The 18,752-nt window shown below is 48.8% G+C and overlaps 2 protein-coding genes across 3 annotated transcripts in view; both read left to right on the plus strand.

The window, feature by feature from the left end:
• The first annotated feature begins 80 nt into the window (after positions 1-80).
• On the plus strand, positions 81-3,114 carry LOC1272068 (zinc finger protein 845). The gene is made up of 4 exons (XM_310938.6): positions 81-517; positions 587-1,461; positions 1,589-2,350; positions 2,443-3,114. Exons 1-4 carry the CDS (start codon positions 365-367, stop codon positions 2,792-2,794), a joined length of 2,142 nt encoding a protein of 713 aa, XP_310938.6. The 5' UTR covers positions 81-364; the 3' UTR covers positions 2,795-3,114.
• Positions 3,115-7,453: 4,339 nt separating this feature from the next.
• Positions 7,454-18,752, plus strand: part of LOC5666829 (mucin-2) — a 30,142-nt gene continuing 18,843 nt past the window's right edge. Inside the window, exons 1-3 of one of the 2 annotated variants that reach the window (XM_061663820.1) lie at positions 7,454-7,694; positions 14,886-15,003; positions 15,128-15,386. In XM_061663820.1, the coding sequence (XP_061519804.1) occupies positions 15,378-15,386 (9 nt within the window). In that variant the 5' untranslated portion in view covers positions 7,454-7,694; positions 14,886-15,003; positions 15,128-15,377. The remainder of the gene's footprint in view (positions 7,695-14,885; positions 15,004-15,127; positions 15,387-18,752) is intronic. The other variant, XM_061663823.1, reaches the window with a different exon arrangement.

The following is an 18,752-nucleotide window of genomic DNA, read 5'->3' on the forward strand; positions in this document are numbered from 1 at the left end:
CATTTTGCTCTGAACAACTTCACCTTGTCATTTATAACACCTTGGTCCCATAGCCCAAACCAATTGTGTGCAGCTGTAAACATACGGCTGTCAAGCGAAAAAGCAACATGGCGCGTGTGCTTTGTTTTGATCCAGTGGTGCACCAACCTTGATGGTTAGCAGAGTTGTGCGCAAACCGTGAACATCGTGCAAGGAGACTAAAACCAAACCTGACAAAACCTTGCTTCAGACTCAATTGAATTCAGTTTAAAATGCAATAAGGCAAAGAGCGGAAAAGTGCAAACTACCCACAATGAGTAATATGTAGCGTGCCGATAGAAGAGAGTGTTGCATCCTACCGAACAGTCCGTTGTCGTTGGTTAAAATGGACACCGGAAGAGTGGAGCCTGAGCCGGTTAGCTGCGATCAATGCCTGCTGTGTCAGTTAAACAGTACCGATCGAAATTTGGTAACCGAGCGACTCGACTCCGGCCAAGGCACCGTGGCGGATGTTATCTGTAAACATTTTTGGCTTTCGGTATGCATTTCCAAAACCTGCAATTTTATGTATTTGCTTCTTGTTTATGGTTTAACATCGTTATTTTAGGCAGCGACATGCACAGGCCGATACATCTGCACCACCTGCTGGGATGTGACGTATTCGTTTCACAAATTCTATCTCGAAGTGGAACGGTTGCATTCACCACTAGATCCGGCCGCGGTTAAGCAAGAGCCACCAGCTGCACCAACCCAAACAAAGCAGCAAGCGGACACAACGAAAGCCGACCAGCTCGTCTGGCTGAACGAGGGCAGCACGCTCATCACGAACGTGAACGAAGTTTTCGTGAAGGAGAGCTTACCAGAAAGCGACGATGAACCGGCCGAAGAGGACGAAGATTCCGACGAGGATGCAAACATTCCTTTGGCAACGCTCAAGCAGGCAGCCAAACCGCCCGCCACGAAAACGCTCGTACCTCTGCAGCAGGATGACGACGGCACGGCAGGAAACGCTCCATTCCCCGGGGTAGGTTTGTCCTTGTGCCGCATTAGCGGCAGTTCGCTGGAGCTGCTTTGCCACGATTGCTACCGGAAGTCGAACAATGCGAACAGCAGCGAGCGAAGCAAGGAGGGAGCGCGCTTTACCTTTGCCGCACTGCTGAAACACTACCGGCAGGTACACGGCAAGCCGGGGTACGCGGTGTGCTGCAATCGAAAGTACACGCGGCGACGGTCGCTCAAGATGCACCTGCAGACGCACGGCCGGAAGTTGGTGTACCGGTGCGTGCCGTGCGGCATCAAGTTCCGCAAGCAGGAGTCGCTGGACGAGCACAACCTGCTGATCCACACGTCGGAGGAGGAGAAGCGGTACCGGTGCGACAAGTGCGACAAAGCGTTCGCCACGGAGCATCTGCTCAACTCGCACGGCCTGTGGCATGAGAATGTGGCCAGAAAGAACATCACCTGCAGCGTGTGCAACATATTGTGAGTATATGCTCAGCTCAATGACCCTTTCTTTTTCGGTTCTGTGAAAAACATTCTCTCTATATATTGTGTATCATGCCGAGATTAAAACCCTTGAAGTACAATCTCTTGTTTCTCCTGTTTTTAGCTTCACCAGCCAACCGTCGCTGAAAAAGCATCGCGCACTGCACCACCCTTCGATGGAGAGCAGCGATGTGAGCGTACCCTCCACCAACGGCAGCACTGCAGAGGCGGTCGACGATGAAAAATTAGTCGCCTCGCAGTATCGCACCCGCATTTCGGCCACGGAAATCGGCGAACAGGAGAAGCTGATCCGGCGCCACTGTCTGCTGCACTGCAGCCGGTGCGCCTTCTTCGGCGAAAGCTTCACCCAGCTCAAGGAGCACGCGGCCGAGGCGCACGGGCTGCGCAGCTGCGACGTCGTGTGCTGCGAGCGCACGTACAGCAAGCGGCAGTCGCTGTACGAGCACTGTCTGGTGCACGAGAATCCCGACTGCTTCCGGTGCGACGTGTGCGGCAAGAGCTACTCCAGCAGCCGGAGCCTGCAAAACCACAAGTGGCGGATACACACGCCCGCGGCCGAGCGCCCGTTTCGCTGCGACGTCTGCGGCGAAACGTTCGTGAAGGATTACCTGCTCAAGCAGCATCTCGTGCATCATTTGGCGAAGCACAAAAAGCTAAACCACTGCGACGTGTGCGAGCGCTCGTTCACGACCGCGACGGTGCTCAAGTGCCACCAGCAGACGTACCATGGTGGCGGCTTCGCCCTGATCTGTGATATCTGCGCGAAGGGTTTCAACAGCCGGGCGTTGTTCGAAAACCATCGCCTGACGCACTCGGTCGAAGGCAAGTCGCAGCTGAAGCATCAGTGCGAACAGTGCAAGAAATGGTACGCATCAACATTGGAAACAGCGGAGGGAGAGCGTGTGTGTGTGTTTTCTACTATTCTAACAACCCCTTTTCAAACCCGATTCCGTTCAGGTTGCGCAACAAGAAATCCTACCAGCAGCATCGCATCCGCTGCCACACGAACGACGGTCCGGTGACGTGCAAGTTCTGCGGCAAGGAGTCGGTGAACGCGAGCGCCCTCAAGTCGCACGTGCATCTGCATCACGCGGCCCGGCCCGAATACCCCTGCACGCTGTGCGACAAACGGTTCAAGACGGCACTGCGGTTGCGGGAGCACGAGGCGACGCACACGGGCACGGCACTGTACCGGTGTCCCTGGTGTCCGCGCACGTTCGCCTGCGGCTCGAACATGTACAAGCACAAAAAGGCGGGCCACCCGCTCGAGTGGGCTGCCTCGGTGAAGCAACGGTTCGGCGAGCGATGAGTGCAGCGGCTCTAAAGGTTGGACTAAGCAAAGGCTGGACAACTCGCGATTGCAATGGGTTGCCGGTGAGCTTTTGGAGCGTTTCTACGAGTCGGACGGGAACAGAGTATTGGTTAGATTGTAATAGGTCTGCAGGAAAAGGAGGGCAATAATGCAATTTTTAGATTACATTAGTTAAATTATTAAATACTGCAATGATTGAATTCCGGTGTTAGTGGTAAGTATCGTCTATTTAGGATTTATAGGAATTTGGTTGGTTAGCAAATCCTAATTGAACAAAAAAACGATCAAAATGTACAAAAAGCGATCAAAATTGCAAATATTTGAAAAAAATCCAAATTTTTCTTACATAAGAAAGAAATATCAAGCCGTATTATTATAGCTACGTTATTTTTAGATTATAAATTTTAATATTTTTATTTGTTTTATGATATTTTGAACTTGGATTATAAGGGATTTCAAACTCGTTCCCAAAGGGGGTTGTTTTTCAAAACTGTTTCATCAAAGCTTTTGCAAAGTTTATACTCAATTGGAAATGTGGAAAATTTTAACATGTTTTTGGCGCTCAACCCTCAAAACTATAAACAAGTTCGTGCGGTTTTCAAGCGAAAATGGAAGTTTTATTGTGACAATTTGGCAATACATTAAATGGTCAAAGGCAATACATGAAATGGTCAAAGTATTTTCCTTCGCGAAAAAAAAACTGTTTTCCTTTCTTTTTGGTAATCTACGATTTTCATCGTGAAACTTAGGCTACTCAGTGAACCCTGGATGGTACAAATCATCCATTTTCAGTGTTTCTTAAAACTCTTTTCGTCGCTTGTGTAAAACGGGGTTCGTCGCTTGCTGCCCAATTCCCATATAAAACGCAGTTCTCTACCTTTTGGACCGTTTTGCTTGTTTTTAATCGATGGGAAATTACTGGCTAATATACTTGAAGTGTGTCAAATAGGGCGCTTCTATATATTTCTCCATAGTTTCAATGGTGAAGCAGTGTTCCCTGTCAAAACACACTTTTTGTTACCAAAGTTACCTTGTGAGGAGCTTACAATAAAGATGTTACATTAACTGTAGCGATATTACTAGCAATGAAAAGGAATGCCTAATGATGACGCTTTAAAATGGCTTAATGAAACAATGACCTACGCTAAATCCGCACGAACGCATCGATTGTCCTGATACTTCTCCTGCTTGATCGTTTGACACCCCCCTCTGCCACCGGTCAGCCTAGCTCCTCGATGTTTACGTGTATAACCAACCTCCTCCCCATACGCTTCGGCAAAATGCGAAGGAAAAGGCTTTCGTGTTGCCATTGTTGGTTTGTTTGACAATTGTGTTTGATTTGTTCAATTCATTCATTGGAGGTAAATTTGCCAACATTAGTCACCGTTACTGTCACTGCACATTCGGTGAGGGGGGAAGGTATAATAATTTCGCAAATCCTCGTAGTCCTCTTAAACAAACTCACCCTCATTTCCATCGTACCGATTGCATAGGATTTCACAATCACATACCTAACAAATCACTTATGTTTTAACACCGCAATATTATTCGATTACCTATTTGCATAGCAGTGGTTCGATGCAAATTTTACCTTTTGGACAGCTTGATGACGTGTGTCCAGTTATTTCATAAATGTCTGCAATTTTCACTGTTTGCATTCATTAAAGATGCATCTTCAATATCACATTTTTCCTTTATAGTGAAGATTTTCAAGTTATTCGTTAAGTTCAATGAAATCCTCTTGGCTGCATTTAATTGCACAGAAAACTTAACAAAAATAAAATCCTAATTGTACGCAAGCAACCATTGCATCAACTCTGTATAAACAAATCAACTATGCAGCTTATGTAATGCATATAATGTGAATTCACTCTAGAGAGGGCAGTAATGCATTAAAATTTGACTAACTCTTCAACATTGGCAATTCAAATTGTTCAATCTGCAAGCGTATTTTACTATCAGTTCATGTTTTTTTTTACACGCGCTGTTTACTGTCACACAAATCGGTGTTGTCCTAGTTTTGTTTTCCTTTTTTTTCCAATGATTTTGTATCATTTATGAACGATACGCCCAACACGTTAACGTGTGTCCTAGTTTCGATCGATGAGATGTAAATTTCTGTTGCTGATTCCCCCTATCTTCGATGCCAGTATACTGGTTGGATGATTTGTGTCGTCGGTGTTGACGGTGTTGAAATTATTATGTTATCATCTTCAAAGCAAATAACACAGTTTTTTTTCTATTTCATTATTAGAAAATGTATAAAAAAAAATGTAAATGTGTAAATGTAAAGTAACGACTCTAGCGAATGCTTGATTCACATCGAACTATGTAAATTGAGCATATTGTTTGTTGAATTTGTTAACTACATGTTTAACTGGACGTTCTGGGATCGTTGTCAGCATGGTCCTAAAGGTTGAAACAAACTCACTATATGTGTACAAAATCATAGCTGAGCATTTGGTGGAACCTAGTACAGCGTTGCATCCTTTGTGAGATCTCCTATTGCAGAGAAGAAGAACTAGAAAAACTATCTTTGAATCTATTGGACTACATTAAGTTCTCTCCGTTTGTTTTTACCATTTCCTTATAAGCTATAAGCGGAAGAGGAGTTTTCTTATTGGAATAAATTGGAAGGAATCAAACGACGGAGAAACACACAAATCAGTCAATCCTGGTCCTCATAATCATGCACATAAAAAAAAAAAAACAAAAGATGCCCCACGGGGACACTGTTGAGTGTTAGTTTGTGCGGTGTGTTATTTGACTATTTATAATATTATTATTCGTCAATCGATTTTCGTTTATTGTTTGAACAATAACCAAGCGCAATGAACCTGTCACACACGCATACCTAAACATTCTCTTTCCCCCTTTTTGTTTTTGGTGACTATTTTTTCCAGGTAAGAAAAACAAACACAGCTCGAAATGCAAATACGTGGCCTAGAGAAAGTATGTAAACATTCCTGGGCGTGTAAAGCGGCAGCTTTTTTTTTTTTGTTAGAGCCCGTCCGCGACCATATTATGTCAAAGCCTGTACGAGGTTCGGTACGGGGAGCAGCATGGGGAATGCAAGGGAAGAGGGGGGGGGGAGGGAGATGCCTTGTTGTCTCCTGCTGGATTTTATAACACTGATTATGCTACATCGTTTTTTTTTCTTCTTTTCTCTTCTTTTACCAATCAAATGACCATCGAGGGGGCTGCATTTAGGCCACACATAACACAACATTGACATCGATCCAGAAGAGATGGAGGAGGGGGGGGGGGGTGGGGGCGCCCAAAATTAAAATATTCATTCCGACCCCTTGGGTGGAGCATTACGAGGGGAGGCAGAAGGGGGAGGAAGGTGTAGTGAATAACCACACGGGACGCGAATGAATGGAATCCGGCGTAAAACAATAAAATTGATCCACCGAAAGCTTCCTCCTTGCTCGGTGGCGTTCGGTGGCTTGGGAAAGCGGCGCGAGCGGCACATAGGGCGGCAGGCGAGGCGAGGTGCAGCAGAAGATGTTACGCGCCACACCACGCGACGCGGCGCTGGCAAATAGAAAGAGAAAAGCTAATCTTTAAATTAACACCCAGCGGGCGGGCGCGCGCGCGCATCCCCCCTTTGCGCCAAAGCAGTGCAGCGGCAGGAAAACTGATAACAACCGAACGCTCCACGTGTGTGCGTACGCAGGTCGAAGCAATTGGCAGTGGTGGCGCAGTAGGAAAAGAATAGACTTCAGCAAATAGTGAAAAATCAACCCCTACTGCCCCTAGAAGAGCACTGGGGGGGGGGGGGGGGGGACCTGGGGATCGGCGGGGTAGGAAAAACATGTTGCGTGCGAAGATGCACACAAAAACGCCAGCTGGGTAGGGAACGGTGTTGCACACCAACAACAGCAACAACAAAACAAAAAGGCTAAAGAGCGAAGAGCGAAACGGAGCGAACAAAAAACACGGCAATGCGAAACGGTATGGAAGTGGCCAGGAGGGGGTGGAGGGGGAGGGGAGGGGTAGGAGGAAGCGGACGACACACAGAGACACCACCGTGAGTGTGCGCGCGCCTCCAAGATGAGACCGATCAGCCAGATCAAAATGGTAAGGCGGGAGGGGGGGGGGGGGTGGGGAGGGTGCGGGCCAAGACCCAAGACTCCCCGCGGACGACGCTCCGGCGCGCGTATATTGAAAGTGAAACGCTAATGGTACCTACTCACCAGCAACAACATCTTCGGCGTGGAGAGAGAGAGAGAGAGAGAAAGAGAGAGGGGACGACGAATGAGATCGTTGTCTCCGCACGGCTCCACGAGCTTCGGGAGCTCAACGTCGTCTCCCGCGTCTTCAAGCTCCAATCAACCCTCTCCATCGCCTTCCCCCACGCCCCCACCACCCTCTCCACACGGTGGGTTTTCGCTGGCGGTACCGGTTTTTCGGAATGCATTCACCACCTCCACCAAGCAGCCCGGGCACCAATAGGGCCTAGAGCGCGCGCGCGCGCCCAAGATCTGGCGGCGGCGGCGGCGGTGGCAGCGGTGGCAGGTGCTGAAGGCAGGCACTACCAGCCCGCCCGTGTGTGTGTGTGTGTGCGTTTTTTTCTCTCTCCTTTCCTTCTTTGCCGTTTGTGCCGATCGACGTTTTGGCTCTGGGCCGCGCGCGCTACCATACCATACCGGTGGACGCGCAACGTTCAGTAAGCCGCCGACTGCGCACAAGAGTAGTTGCCGTCTCCTCTCTATCGAAGCAGCCTCCTCGAAGCGTCTCGAACGGGTGCCGTCCGTACACGTTCGAGCCCCACCCTCCCCCGCGAAGAAACAGTTTTGCGACATTCTCTGCAGCGGGTTGGTTTTTGATTTGTTTGTTTGTTTGCTGCACAGTTTCCTCGCTTGCCTGCCCGCTTAAGTCGCCTGCGCATACGGTAAGCATACGACACGGACGATCCGCCGGGGAAGGGTCGTACACAGTGGGGGAGCCAGCGGGTTGCAAAAAAAAAAGCCATCGGTGACGAGTTAGCTACGGGGGTCCAGCGTATTGAGCAAAAGTCAAAGTCTAGAAACAAAGCTCCCTTTTCACCAGCCTTCCATCTTCATCTCGCCTCCCACCTCACCCTTTCAACACGGTTACAAAACCTCCCGTGCCATGTTTGGTGTCTCAGAAACGAGATCTCTAGTCTCCAGGTCGCCTATTAGTGTCTAGCACCGTCGTCGCCGTTCAAGTGTGATCTCCTCTCCCCGGCCACCCTTCCCCCCTCCCCTCCTCCTCAGCCTCCGCCAACCGAACTGCATGTGCACGTGTCTGTGTATTTGTGCTCGTTAGTATTTGTGTCTGTGTGTGTGTGTGTGTGGTGTGTGTGTGTTCGTATACTAAATTTGAACCCGAACGAAGTTGGCGCTATTAGAGAGCACCCCGCCTTACCCTCCTCCGTGCACGACAACACAGCATCACAATCAACAAGAAGAAGAAAAAGACAAACTACCCGCGAAAAGCGCAAATGGAATTGGAATGCTGCGTAAGACACAGATCGCGAATGCGTGTGTGGGGGACTGGGGCGGAAGGGAGGGAGGCTAACTTTGCCCCGGCCGAAGGGAGCACAGAGAGACGGGGGGACGGGGGGGTCCCTTAAGGCATTCACAGACTGTCATGGCAGTGATGGCGCGAGCGGGTGAGAGAGTGTTTTGGTCTGTTCGCGTAATTGTCTTTGACTTGGTGGCCTAGATAATACTGACCAGCGGTGGGGTGGGGCGGTTTCCACACGCAATCTTTTAAGAAAAACAAAACAGTCACCTCCCCGCGGGCGCCGACGCATTTAGTTTTTTGTTGTTGTTGTTGTGTGTTTTTTGGTCCACCCCCAAATTTGCCCTTTTGCGTAGGTCACTGTCCCCAATTTGGTATCTTTAGGGGAGAGGAGGATGGGGGATGGAATTGCGGAGGGGTAGATTTTTCCAAAAGCAAACCTTTCTTTACCACTAAGGCAAACAAAAATCATTGCGCAAGAATTGCCAAAGGCGGAAGGCTTCCACAGGTTCGTTTCCTAAGTTGGACGCCAAGTCACCCGAGAGACTTCAACGGGAGAGAGTGTCGGGAACCTTATCCCTGACAGTAGTTTTGTTTTTTTTTACACTTCACCATGCGCTATACCTGCAGCACCAGTTATTATCGGGTACCGTATCTCGCGCGCCCCGTCACCCGCCTCGTGTGCCCGTCGCAAGGATAAGTGAATGGCTCGGGACCGTTTTCTTTTCGAAATTCGCTCGCCTTCTAAACTTGCGAAGCGTGATCAGCGTCTCCAGTCCGTGGTGTGTTTCTGTTAACGCTAGTGTGTGTGTGTGTGTGCATGTGTTTGTGTTACTGTATGCTGTCTATCGCGAAGCACAAGGTAAGCCTAGTTAGGGGTTGCGCGGCCCGGAATCTTGCGCCCCGCCTCATAGACAAAACGCCGAAAGCCCCAAAAAGACGGGAAGGCGCTCCTCTTCGGCCGGTTGTGCAGGCCGATTCACCCCGTCCGCGACCAATCTCTCTTCAATCAACTAAACCGACGGGCTGCCGATGTGGCGACAAGGAAGCGACCGATCAAAAAAATGCGCTCTCACTCCGGGGCGGCGGGGCGAGGCAGTCTAAATTCCTGAGTGTGCGGTTCTAGTTCGTCGGTTTGCAACGAGCGTGTGACGCCCGCTACCACTGCGAAGCTTCCTGGTGGTGCGTTCGCAGCACACAGGTGAAGCGAAAACCACGCACCACTAGCAGGTTGGCTAGTCTGATAGCACGGGCCAGTTGTGGTGTAACCTTCACTTTGCCTGGCCTACTGTTGCCACCGCTGCCGCCGTTGCCGCCGCCTGCCGTCGGTCGTGATCATCGATCCGATCCGGTGTCTTGTACATAGATCTATATAAATCGGTGTCCTTCACATTTTGTCGCTATGCCTAGGCATAGTTGCAGCAGCGGCAACACCACCGCCACCAGATTGTATATAAAGCGGCAGTTTTCCCTTTCTTTTCAGGCTGAACTGCACTCTAGCAGTGCCGGTCGCTGCGTAGGGGGGTTTATAGGTAACCGGTAATCGAGGTGGCAACCTCTGCTGCAACTCTACGCCACTCTACGCAGCAGCAACAACAACAACAACAACGACAAAAAACTAGTCTAGAAAGAGAGAAAGGAAACTCCGGTATCCGTTCGACGAGTGCGTTGCGCGAGAGCTGTCCGCGAGAGGAAGCCGTACCCATCCGCGTTCGAGCCTACTAGCAGCAGGCTGCTGCTTCCCTTTTGCAATTGTTGCACCATCTCGTGTCGATTTCGCTCCCCAGGTGTGTGTGTGTGTGTGTGTGTGTTGAGCCGGAATTAAGCCTACCAAATTTTGGTATTTTGTGCTCGGTCAGAGAAGGGCTGTGAAAATGGAAAGTGTGTGCGTGTGTGGCCACAGTTGCTGTAAGCTGACACACGTAATGTGTAATAAGATCACACACCGGATCACACTGGATCCACGGCCAGAGTGTGGCGACGAAATGGGTCGTCTTTCATGCGGAAGAAGCGTTAAGGGTGCGCGCACTCATCCTCTTCGAGATGTCACCCAGCAAGTCGCCCCATAACCAAGGGAGAAAGGGACAAAAAGGGAGAGTGTTTGTGGCATGCACAGCCTCCCTGGCATTCCTGACCGATGGATCGGCGAGCGTCGTCTCCTCAATTATCTCATCTGTCATGTGGTATGGTCAGGTTATATAAGTAATTTATTATGTAATTATCATACTGACCGAAGATGGTTGTGCTTGTGGGGAAGGGACACTCACTGACTCTCTCTCTCTCTCTCTCTGTCTCTGATACCAAGCGTGCGCGTGTTTTCGTGTATGTGTCAACATGAGTCAACTTTGGCTGCGTTGACTAAGTAGTCAACTGGTCTCCCAGGGGGTAGCGCGTGCTTTGGAATGCGGCGCGCTTGTAGTAACACCGTACGGCAGCCGCAGCCGTCCAAACGGTCATCAGCTAACACCTCCGACCATTAGACCACAGCGCACGCTGCCAGCCTCGCGATGAAGCAATCCGCCGTAATGCGAATGCATTTGGCCGTTTGTTTCTAGCAGTTTGGCGCCCGTGTGTGTCTGTGTGTGTGTGCCTTCTTTCCATCAAATTTCCAGCAAAACCCGCGCGGCGATTGCGCACTCTTGCGCATTTCTCCATCTCCTGGGAAAGAAACCAACCGAGCACACTCGCTCCCCCAAGAGATTGGGTGGCAAGTTCCTATTGTCTCGTGTGCTGCTGGGCGGTATTTTGTAGCCTGGCTCTGTGTGTGTGTGTATATTTGGTAGCGCAGGCGCCACCAGGTCACAATGGTCCGCAACTACCCTTCAACTGGGTGAAACAAAACCATCAAAATGACGACACATGCATTGTCCATTATGTTCGGAACTGAGACATTTGAGGTTAGGAGAGGGTTGAGACGAAAGAATGTGTGTGTGTGTGTGTGTGAAGGCGATCGGACGGATCGGAACGATCAATTTTTGCAGCACGCAGTTGTAGGCGTAGCTGGCAGCTGGCACACTGCACACCGGGGTAAGCATTCCAGACGAAACGTCTGTGCCCGACTTGGTAAAGGTTGGGAAATTAGGCCTCACTGCATGTATCAATAACGGCCTAATAGGCATTCTTGGTCCTAGGCACGGCATCGGGATGTTTAGCAACTCCCGAGACCTTTGAGGCTTTGGTCTCAGGAATTCAACAACACCAGTAACTGTTGAAGTTGTACGGTTGTAGCATGAATGTTTGCTTACATTTCCTGAGAATAGTGTAACAATAGCGCTACTAATTGATGGAAGGGAATGGATGAATCATTTCCTACTTTTAGTATCTCTGTAACAAACTCCCTGGTCACAGATCTAGCAACTAGAGCAGGATCTTGAGCAATCCAATGTCTTCCAGACCTGTAAGTCCGGAATTCCTCAACATCCGTAGCCATGCGAGTTTGCAGAGATTGTATGGTAATTGTTAGAATACGTCTCGATCTCCTACATCCTGATACTTCATATACCGGTAGTGAATTGCGATTCAAAACCTGTCCTCCGTGCTCCGGAACCACTCACCAGCTACCCAAGCCAATGAATTAGTCGACCCGAAACTAACAATGGCGTTCGAAGTGGGTTGTAATGGAATGGGAATTGGACGACCCAGGCCGTACCTTGGGTGCCTAAGCTATTCTAAGACCTCTACACAGACAGAAACAGAGCAGCTCGTAGGAACTAGTTCAGGCTTTTCAGCAAATTATTCCTTCCCGATCAGCGCGTTGTTTGGAATTCAAAAACGTCAGCAACCCTAGAAGCTTGCAAGGCATTGTATGAAGATTTGTTAGAAAACAGTTTCCTAGATACTGGCAGCTGTATATACAAACCGGTAGTGAATCGAGAATAGTGATTCAATGCTAGACCTTCAGCACAGACAGGAACAACAGGGGGGGAGGGGGGGGTCAAGGAAATGACAATTCCAACTCGTTGAAAGGAAATGGAAATGGAAGACATATTTCATACAGCTTGAGTGTTGGCTGATTCTAAACCGTGATCTTCCGACCAGAGCAACATATAAATCGTGGCCGGTGCCGTGCCGCCGCGAGAATCGTGCCCCCCGGAATGGTTTCGGTTTTCAGTTTCATCCCAGTTTAGGGGCAAACAATGGGCAATGTGGTGTGGTGGGTTGCGTCTTGCCATTACATCGCCACCGCAATGGAAGTTCACAGGCTCCACTAACTGTGCAATAGGGCAAAAGGTTCTTGTAACAGAAAAAAAAAACAACAAAACTGCAGCTCTTAGCCAGCGTGGCATAAGTGGAGCTCTCCGGGCCATCACAATGTGTCGGTTTTGTATGTAATGCACATTCCCGAGAGTGAACGCTCGTGCTCGTTTGTTCGTGGGTTATTGTTTTCACAACCGGTTCCGGTATGCTGTATGTGTGTGTGTGCGATCTATCGTTATAGTTAGCTAAGCCAAACAAGCCCTTTTTAGCTAGGCGGCTTTCTTAATCCACATTACCGCGTAGTGCGCTCGCCTGCCGTAAATCGAACATGCCGCTAACCATGCTTGTAACCTAGTGGTTCCGGGTGATTTCAAACAGAAGAGCAGGCAAAAAAAACACACCGACACACACACACACACACACACGATGGCAAGCGTTTTATTTTCCCCACGTTTTCTTGCAGCTACTTTCATTGAATTTGCGAACAGGAAACGGCGACTCCGCGAGCTGTCGGCGCAGTAGTAGTAACGGAGGGGGAGACGCAACGCAAACTACAAAAAAAAACGCATTACAAAGTGTGCACTGCCGTCAAACAATCGCGGATTTGTGCACACCCGCGCGATCAGCTTTTCTCTTTGGCGTCCAACCACGGGATTTGCCTGTTCCGAGACGAGCCTGGCCGAGGGTAGAATCGGCAAATCGGTAGTTTTGCGCCTGCGTGTAAACTGCATGCGCTACCGTACGTGCGCACGCACAATATCAGTTGCCGCGGCACAAACCACCGATCGTTTTCGCTTCCGGCGGTAATGCGCCTTCCCTTGTGTTTCGAGTGTTGTTTTTTTTTTTCGCTGAATTATCGATACCTTTTCTCCGGTGTGCAATCCGCCGGTCTCGCTGGTAAAACGCCGTGCACGATCGCGTGTGCCCTGGTGCATTTTGAAACGTCTATGTTAATTGCATCATTTCGCGCTTTCTTCCACCGTCTCGTGGTTTGGTGCCACGTTTTCCTTTTTTAGCAGCAGTGAGAAGGAGAAAGACAGACCGGTATTTAGCTAGTTTTGCGAGCCCGGACCTGAGCCCGGTGCAGGTGCGTTTTCCCGATAGCCCGATATGTTCAGCAAACACAAGCGATTCGATTTGATGGATGTGTAGCGCTGCTCTGCACCTCCGCACGAAACCGCATCTTCTTGTCGGGGAAACGAGTTGGCTGCATGCCATCTAATGAGAACGGTAAGGGCTAAAAACGGCTGTCCAAACCGCACGTACATGTCCCTACGGTGTGTTCTATGGAGCGTAATAAGTAGAGCAAGCGGGGGCCTACTACTGCGGTACTGCGCCACAAGTGGAGCAGCAATGCGAGGAGGTGGAGGAACCCTTGTTCCTCATACCAGTCCTTTCGGACTAGGTCAGTCTCGTAGCTGAAAAGCCTGGGGAAGCTGGCTGGTTGATGTACTACGCCAACACAGCCGATATCTCTAGAAATCTCCAACGGATTTGCAAATATCTCCGCGGCTCTGTAGCTGCTAGTGAACGGATCTGAGATCTGTGTACCCCTGTGTATTGGCTACTAGCTTGCTGTTACTTTCACAACTGCTTTGCTTATTTATGTTATCCCCCTTTAGCCAATGCTTTATATTACAATCGGTCGAAGACACTATCTTAATGCAGGTAGCGTTCGGCGAAACTCTGCAATACGCTCGACGTGGAAAGTTACCTGCCGGGAGGGGAGGTCAGCTAGTGGTCACGGCACTGTCACGCACCTGTCTCTTGCCTTCAATGGACTTTGGAGTTGAGCCTTTTGCTCCAAAAAAACATCAGATCGCCACCTAATTTTAGTTATCTTTGCTATGATTTATCGGATCAACCTTAACCCTCTTCTACCTTGCTTTAACCTTACATCACTGACTCATGTCTTCTTTGTATCTCTTACTCTAAAGATCTTTTCCAACTGTCAAACAGGTTATTAATTCCACACATTTGCTGTAAAAACCCCGTGGACATCTATCCAACTATAAATAATCTTTGCAATGCTTTTGGGATCATCTTTGACCTCTTCTTGGCACGTCCAATTCTCGCAAAAATTGTAAATCAATTTAGCTCCAAGATATCCTAAATCTTCGCCTGATTTCGATACACTTTGCAATGATTGTTGAGACCAACTTAAGCATCCTTTCTCTGGTATATCTGATCCGCATCTTCTTCGTGCCTCCCCGAATTCTCGCACAGCTTGTCAATCACATTCGTTCCAAATTGCCCCAAGTTCTTTGTCCACTTCTTCAGCGATATTCAGTATCAATAAGCAGTGATTTGTTGGGATCATCTAAAACCTCTTTCACCATACCTTGAACTTGCATCTCTGACCCGCTCGTCTTGTTCGCCCTTCCAACCTTCCGCACAGATTGTTAACCACCCACAAAGGATGAAGGTGATGCACCAACCCGCATAGGGACAGGAAATAGTTGACCGAAACGCTACCCCCGTGCCTTGAAGGCATACCCGAAGGCGACCAGTACACGGTACGGACAAATTGTGCACTTCAGACCCACTTCCCCCTTGATGCCGAATACCTACCAACACTGCCTGCAATCCAACAGCTAACTCACCTTTTGTATTCTTCTTTCTTCCAAATCGATCGAGCAGCCTTTTCGGGGAGTTCACCGTAACAGCAACTGCCAGGAGATCGGGAGTTGGTCGAGGGTCATACACGTCGCCACGCAGAGTCAGCAGAGAGCGGCAGGAGGAGACCGAGTCCGCGCACCGAACCCCGAAAGGACGGCCCACACCCCGGGGGAAGGTGTGGTGTGTTTCTTTTTTTACGGCCGTCCCGTGCCGCTAGTGTACGAGGCAAGCAGTGGCTGAAAAAATCGGAGGGTGAACGAGCCACGCCACAATGTTTCCGGTAAGTCGTCAAACCCAAACCTCAACCCCTACCGAACATCACCACCGCCTTGTTGTCATTTACCATCTACATCTACCGCTTTCCTTATTATGCATTGTTTTGTTGGCACTGGTTCGGGAGCACTGCAACTCCTGCTTCTGCCGGGTCCCGTTAGGCAGTGGTAGAGGTGTGTGCGACTCCCATTATTGGTAATGCGCTGCTTGTGCATGCGCGCCAGGCACATCCTAAATGGGTTGTTGCTTTCCGCAGGACGTAGTGTAGCGTTTCGTAGCGTTTATTTTTGGACATTGTTGTCGGTAGGCCACCGTTCTGGCTGTCCGTGACTCATTAATCCGGGATCCGGCCCGGGGGCTCTTGGAAGGTGTAAAAGTCACCAGAAACCCCCCGTAGAACACCCGCTGTTGCAATAGGGCAACCCCCAACTCCGCTAGAACCTCCTGCCACGCGGTGAAGTCACGTTTCTGTGCGTGATCATCATGCCGATCGGTTGCGCCGGAGCTCGCTTGCTGCGCGGAGTCGGGCAAACCACAGGCCAGACCGGGCACCATTTAGATTCCATGCTGTGACCACACACGGCCCAAGTAATGGCCTTTCGCAGCCCAACCAACGCAGCTTGTCCCCCTCTGTGCACCAAATTTCGTCACAGCCATGTTTCCTCCTCCGTGTGTGTGTGTGTGTGTGCTTTAACCTTTTGCAGCTTACCCTTGGATGATTGTTCATGTCAAAAAATATTTATTCGGCAAATGATGCATAGTGTTTGTCTTTGGTTATTCCTCCCGCCATGGATTGCTTCGGCCAACAGAGCGCAAGCGTGCGCTCGCGCGCAGATCAGTTAAATATTTATTCACCCCGCGAGCAGCAAAAGCAAATCGAGAGGCTTAGCAAATGTATGGGATCGTGGGGCAACATGGAAACAGATAGAGCCCCTGGATAGCTACTACATGAATAAATCAAACACAAACACCATACTGAAAACTTGTTCAACTCAGGGGATTATCTTTTTTTTCAGAAGCATCCTTTTTTGGAGTCCGATATTCGATACAACCTTAAAAGATGAGATTTAAGATTACGTTGTTATTATTGAAATGTTGTGCAAATTATGTTTTGCAGTATCTTTAAATGTGCTTGGAATTTTGGGAGCATGTTTTCATCAATTTGTTTAAATTCATGTTGATTGAAGTGATACTCTTTGATGTACTTGTAGTATTTTCACAACTAAAATTGGCGCTTAGGCACCACGGGAGCATTGAAATGTTTTTTTTTTTTTTTTACATTTCAATACCTGTTTGGCGTACAAAATATACCAATACTGTGTGCATTACAATGTTTTAATGTTTATTGTGTGTTTATTCAATGCTAAAGTAAAGCCACACACACTTTTGTTTTACACACACTTTTTGTTCAAAGATTTTAAATTACGATGCCAAGCATGCCCACAGTCGCCCCATGCTTCCCATGCTGCCCCATGTTACTTGCTGTACAGCATCATCTTCATCGAGGGTACGCACGGCGCACTCGCAGCATCGCATAAAAAGCCTCTGCCGCGCTTAATAACGATAATAATAATGTAATTAAAAGCAGCAACATTGGACAAATGTTATCCATCGCCTATTACAGACTGATTTCATCGCGCCTTGGCGGTAGAAGTAAGAAGTGAAAAACAACGCAGTTTCTCACAACGCAGTAATTAGACTACAATCGAATGGCGGCGGTGCTCGTGACGTGTGAAGTTAGCGCCGCGCGCGCACAAGCAGATCTGTGTGTTGTCTTCGGATCAGCCATGCGTGTTACAGCTCTGCTGCAGATAATGAAGCCTCTTTAAAGGCTCGGGTGGCCTCGTAACCCAGTCATTCAAGTCAAGAGTTTCTCATATAGATTGCCATTTTTTTGTGTGGTTGTTGTTGCTTTCTGCTGCTGTTGTTTGGCCCATGTCTTGTTGAGCTTTTCTCGTTACTGCCGCTCACGTGTGTACGCGAAGATACGTTTCCTCTTCCTACCCGAAACGTATTACGTATTATTACAATTGCATGACTGTGCATACAGCAGCCCACCACCACAAGTTGCGGGGTGAGGTTGATCGATTATGGTTAACACTGCGGTGATATGTTAATCGCGCCCGTGTGTGTGTGTCTTGGGTCTGGCATTCCATTTGCAAGCGGAATTGGTTAGGCGGTTACAAAAGAGCGGGTTTGTTTATTTTTATTAGTCATCGGTGGGGTGTGTGAAAGTGAACCGTGTCACGATTATGTATCAATCCGCTGTAACAGGTGTCATTAGCGGGGAGTGATCGGTGAAGACTTCACTGGTTCAAGCCAACGCAGCATGACGGACGTTCGGCGAAACTCCGTTCCGAAATACAGGGCAGTAGGTTTGTCTTAGTTTTCAATGCATCCTGAAAACAATAGTTTTGAGTGCTTAGCTCATGTTGGTGCTCTAACCTAGTCATATGATGATCATGAATATATTCAAAGATGCTCCATTTAGAGATTGCCGTAAGATAGGGAGATATTGCTGGAAGATGTTCAGGATACTTGGACATCCTTTCCCTTGGAGTTACTGCTTGCGTCAGTTGTGACATCAAGATCTTAAGATGATTGAGTGACCAGGATTCAGGTCTTGCCGCTTTTGTCATCGTCTAGAAATAGGAAGATGTTTCTAATGACGGATTGATCGTGTCTTGAGATCACGAAGTCGTCTGGCAAGATATTCAATCCGGTACTAGGATTTCGATATTCGGAATTCCAAGAAGATCTTCGACAAAACAAGAATGTCATCAAAAATATGCCAATATATGACTCACAACGACATCCAAGGAGAAGCAACATTCAAACAAACACTAATTCACTACAAATCTGCCACTCGAATGCTCCAAAGTTTTCTTCCAAAAAGCTGGAAGAACAACTTTGAAAACTGGAGAGAAACAAAAAAAAAGTGTGAAATCAAGCTCTCGCCATGGACGGAATTTCGTCGCCTTATCCGTCCTGCTGCTAAGGAGACCCTGCCATGAACGGCGGTTCACTTTGCACGTATCGGCAGCACTCCGTCGCCCAGTGGTCCGCAACAAGAATTCACCCCACAGCGAGTTGACCTCGACGTTCCAACGCCGCCTTCTTGTGCTTGTTTTTCTGTGCCATTTTGGTGCCAGCATCACGCACAGGTGACAGGTATCGGGTGCCTCGGCGGCCGATACGCTTCACTGCGCACTCGTCGAACACCCTCCCTTGAGACGAGGAGGCCGGTCCACACTAAATACTTGCTTTCAATTAAAAAAGCGTTCGTCGGTCGCCCAAGGTTTCGACTCGTACCGCCGGGCGCTTTTCCAGGCACAAATTAGCGAGCTGGCTTTGGACAAACAAATTCACGCCC

This window comes from Anopheles gambiae, chromosome X (assembly GCF_943734735.2).
Source record: "Anopheles gambiae chromosome X, idAnoGambNW_F1_1, whole genome shotgun sequence".
NCBI lineage: Eukaryota > Metazoa > Arthropoda > Insecta > Diptera > Culicidae > Anopheles > Anopheles gambiae.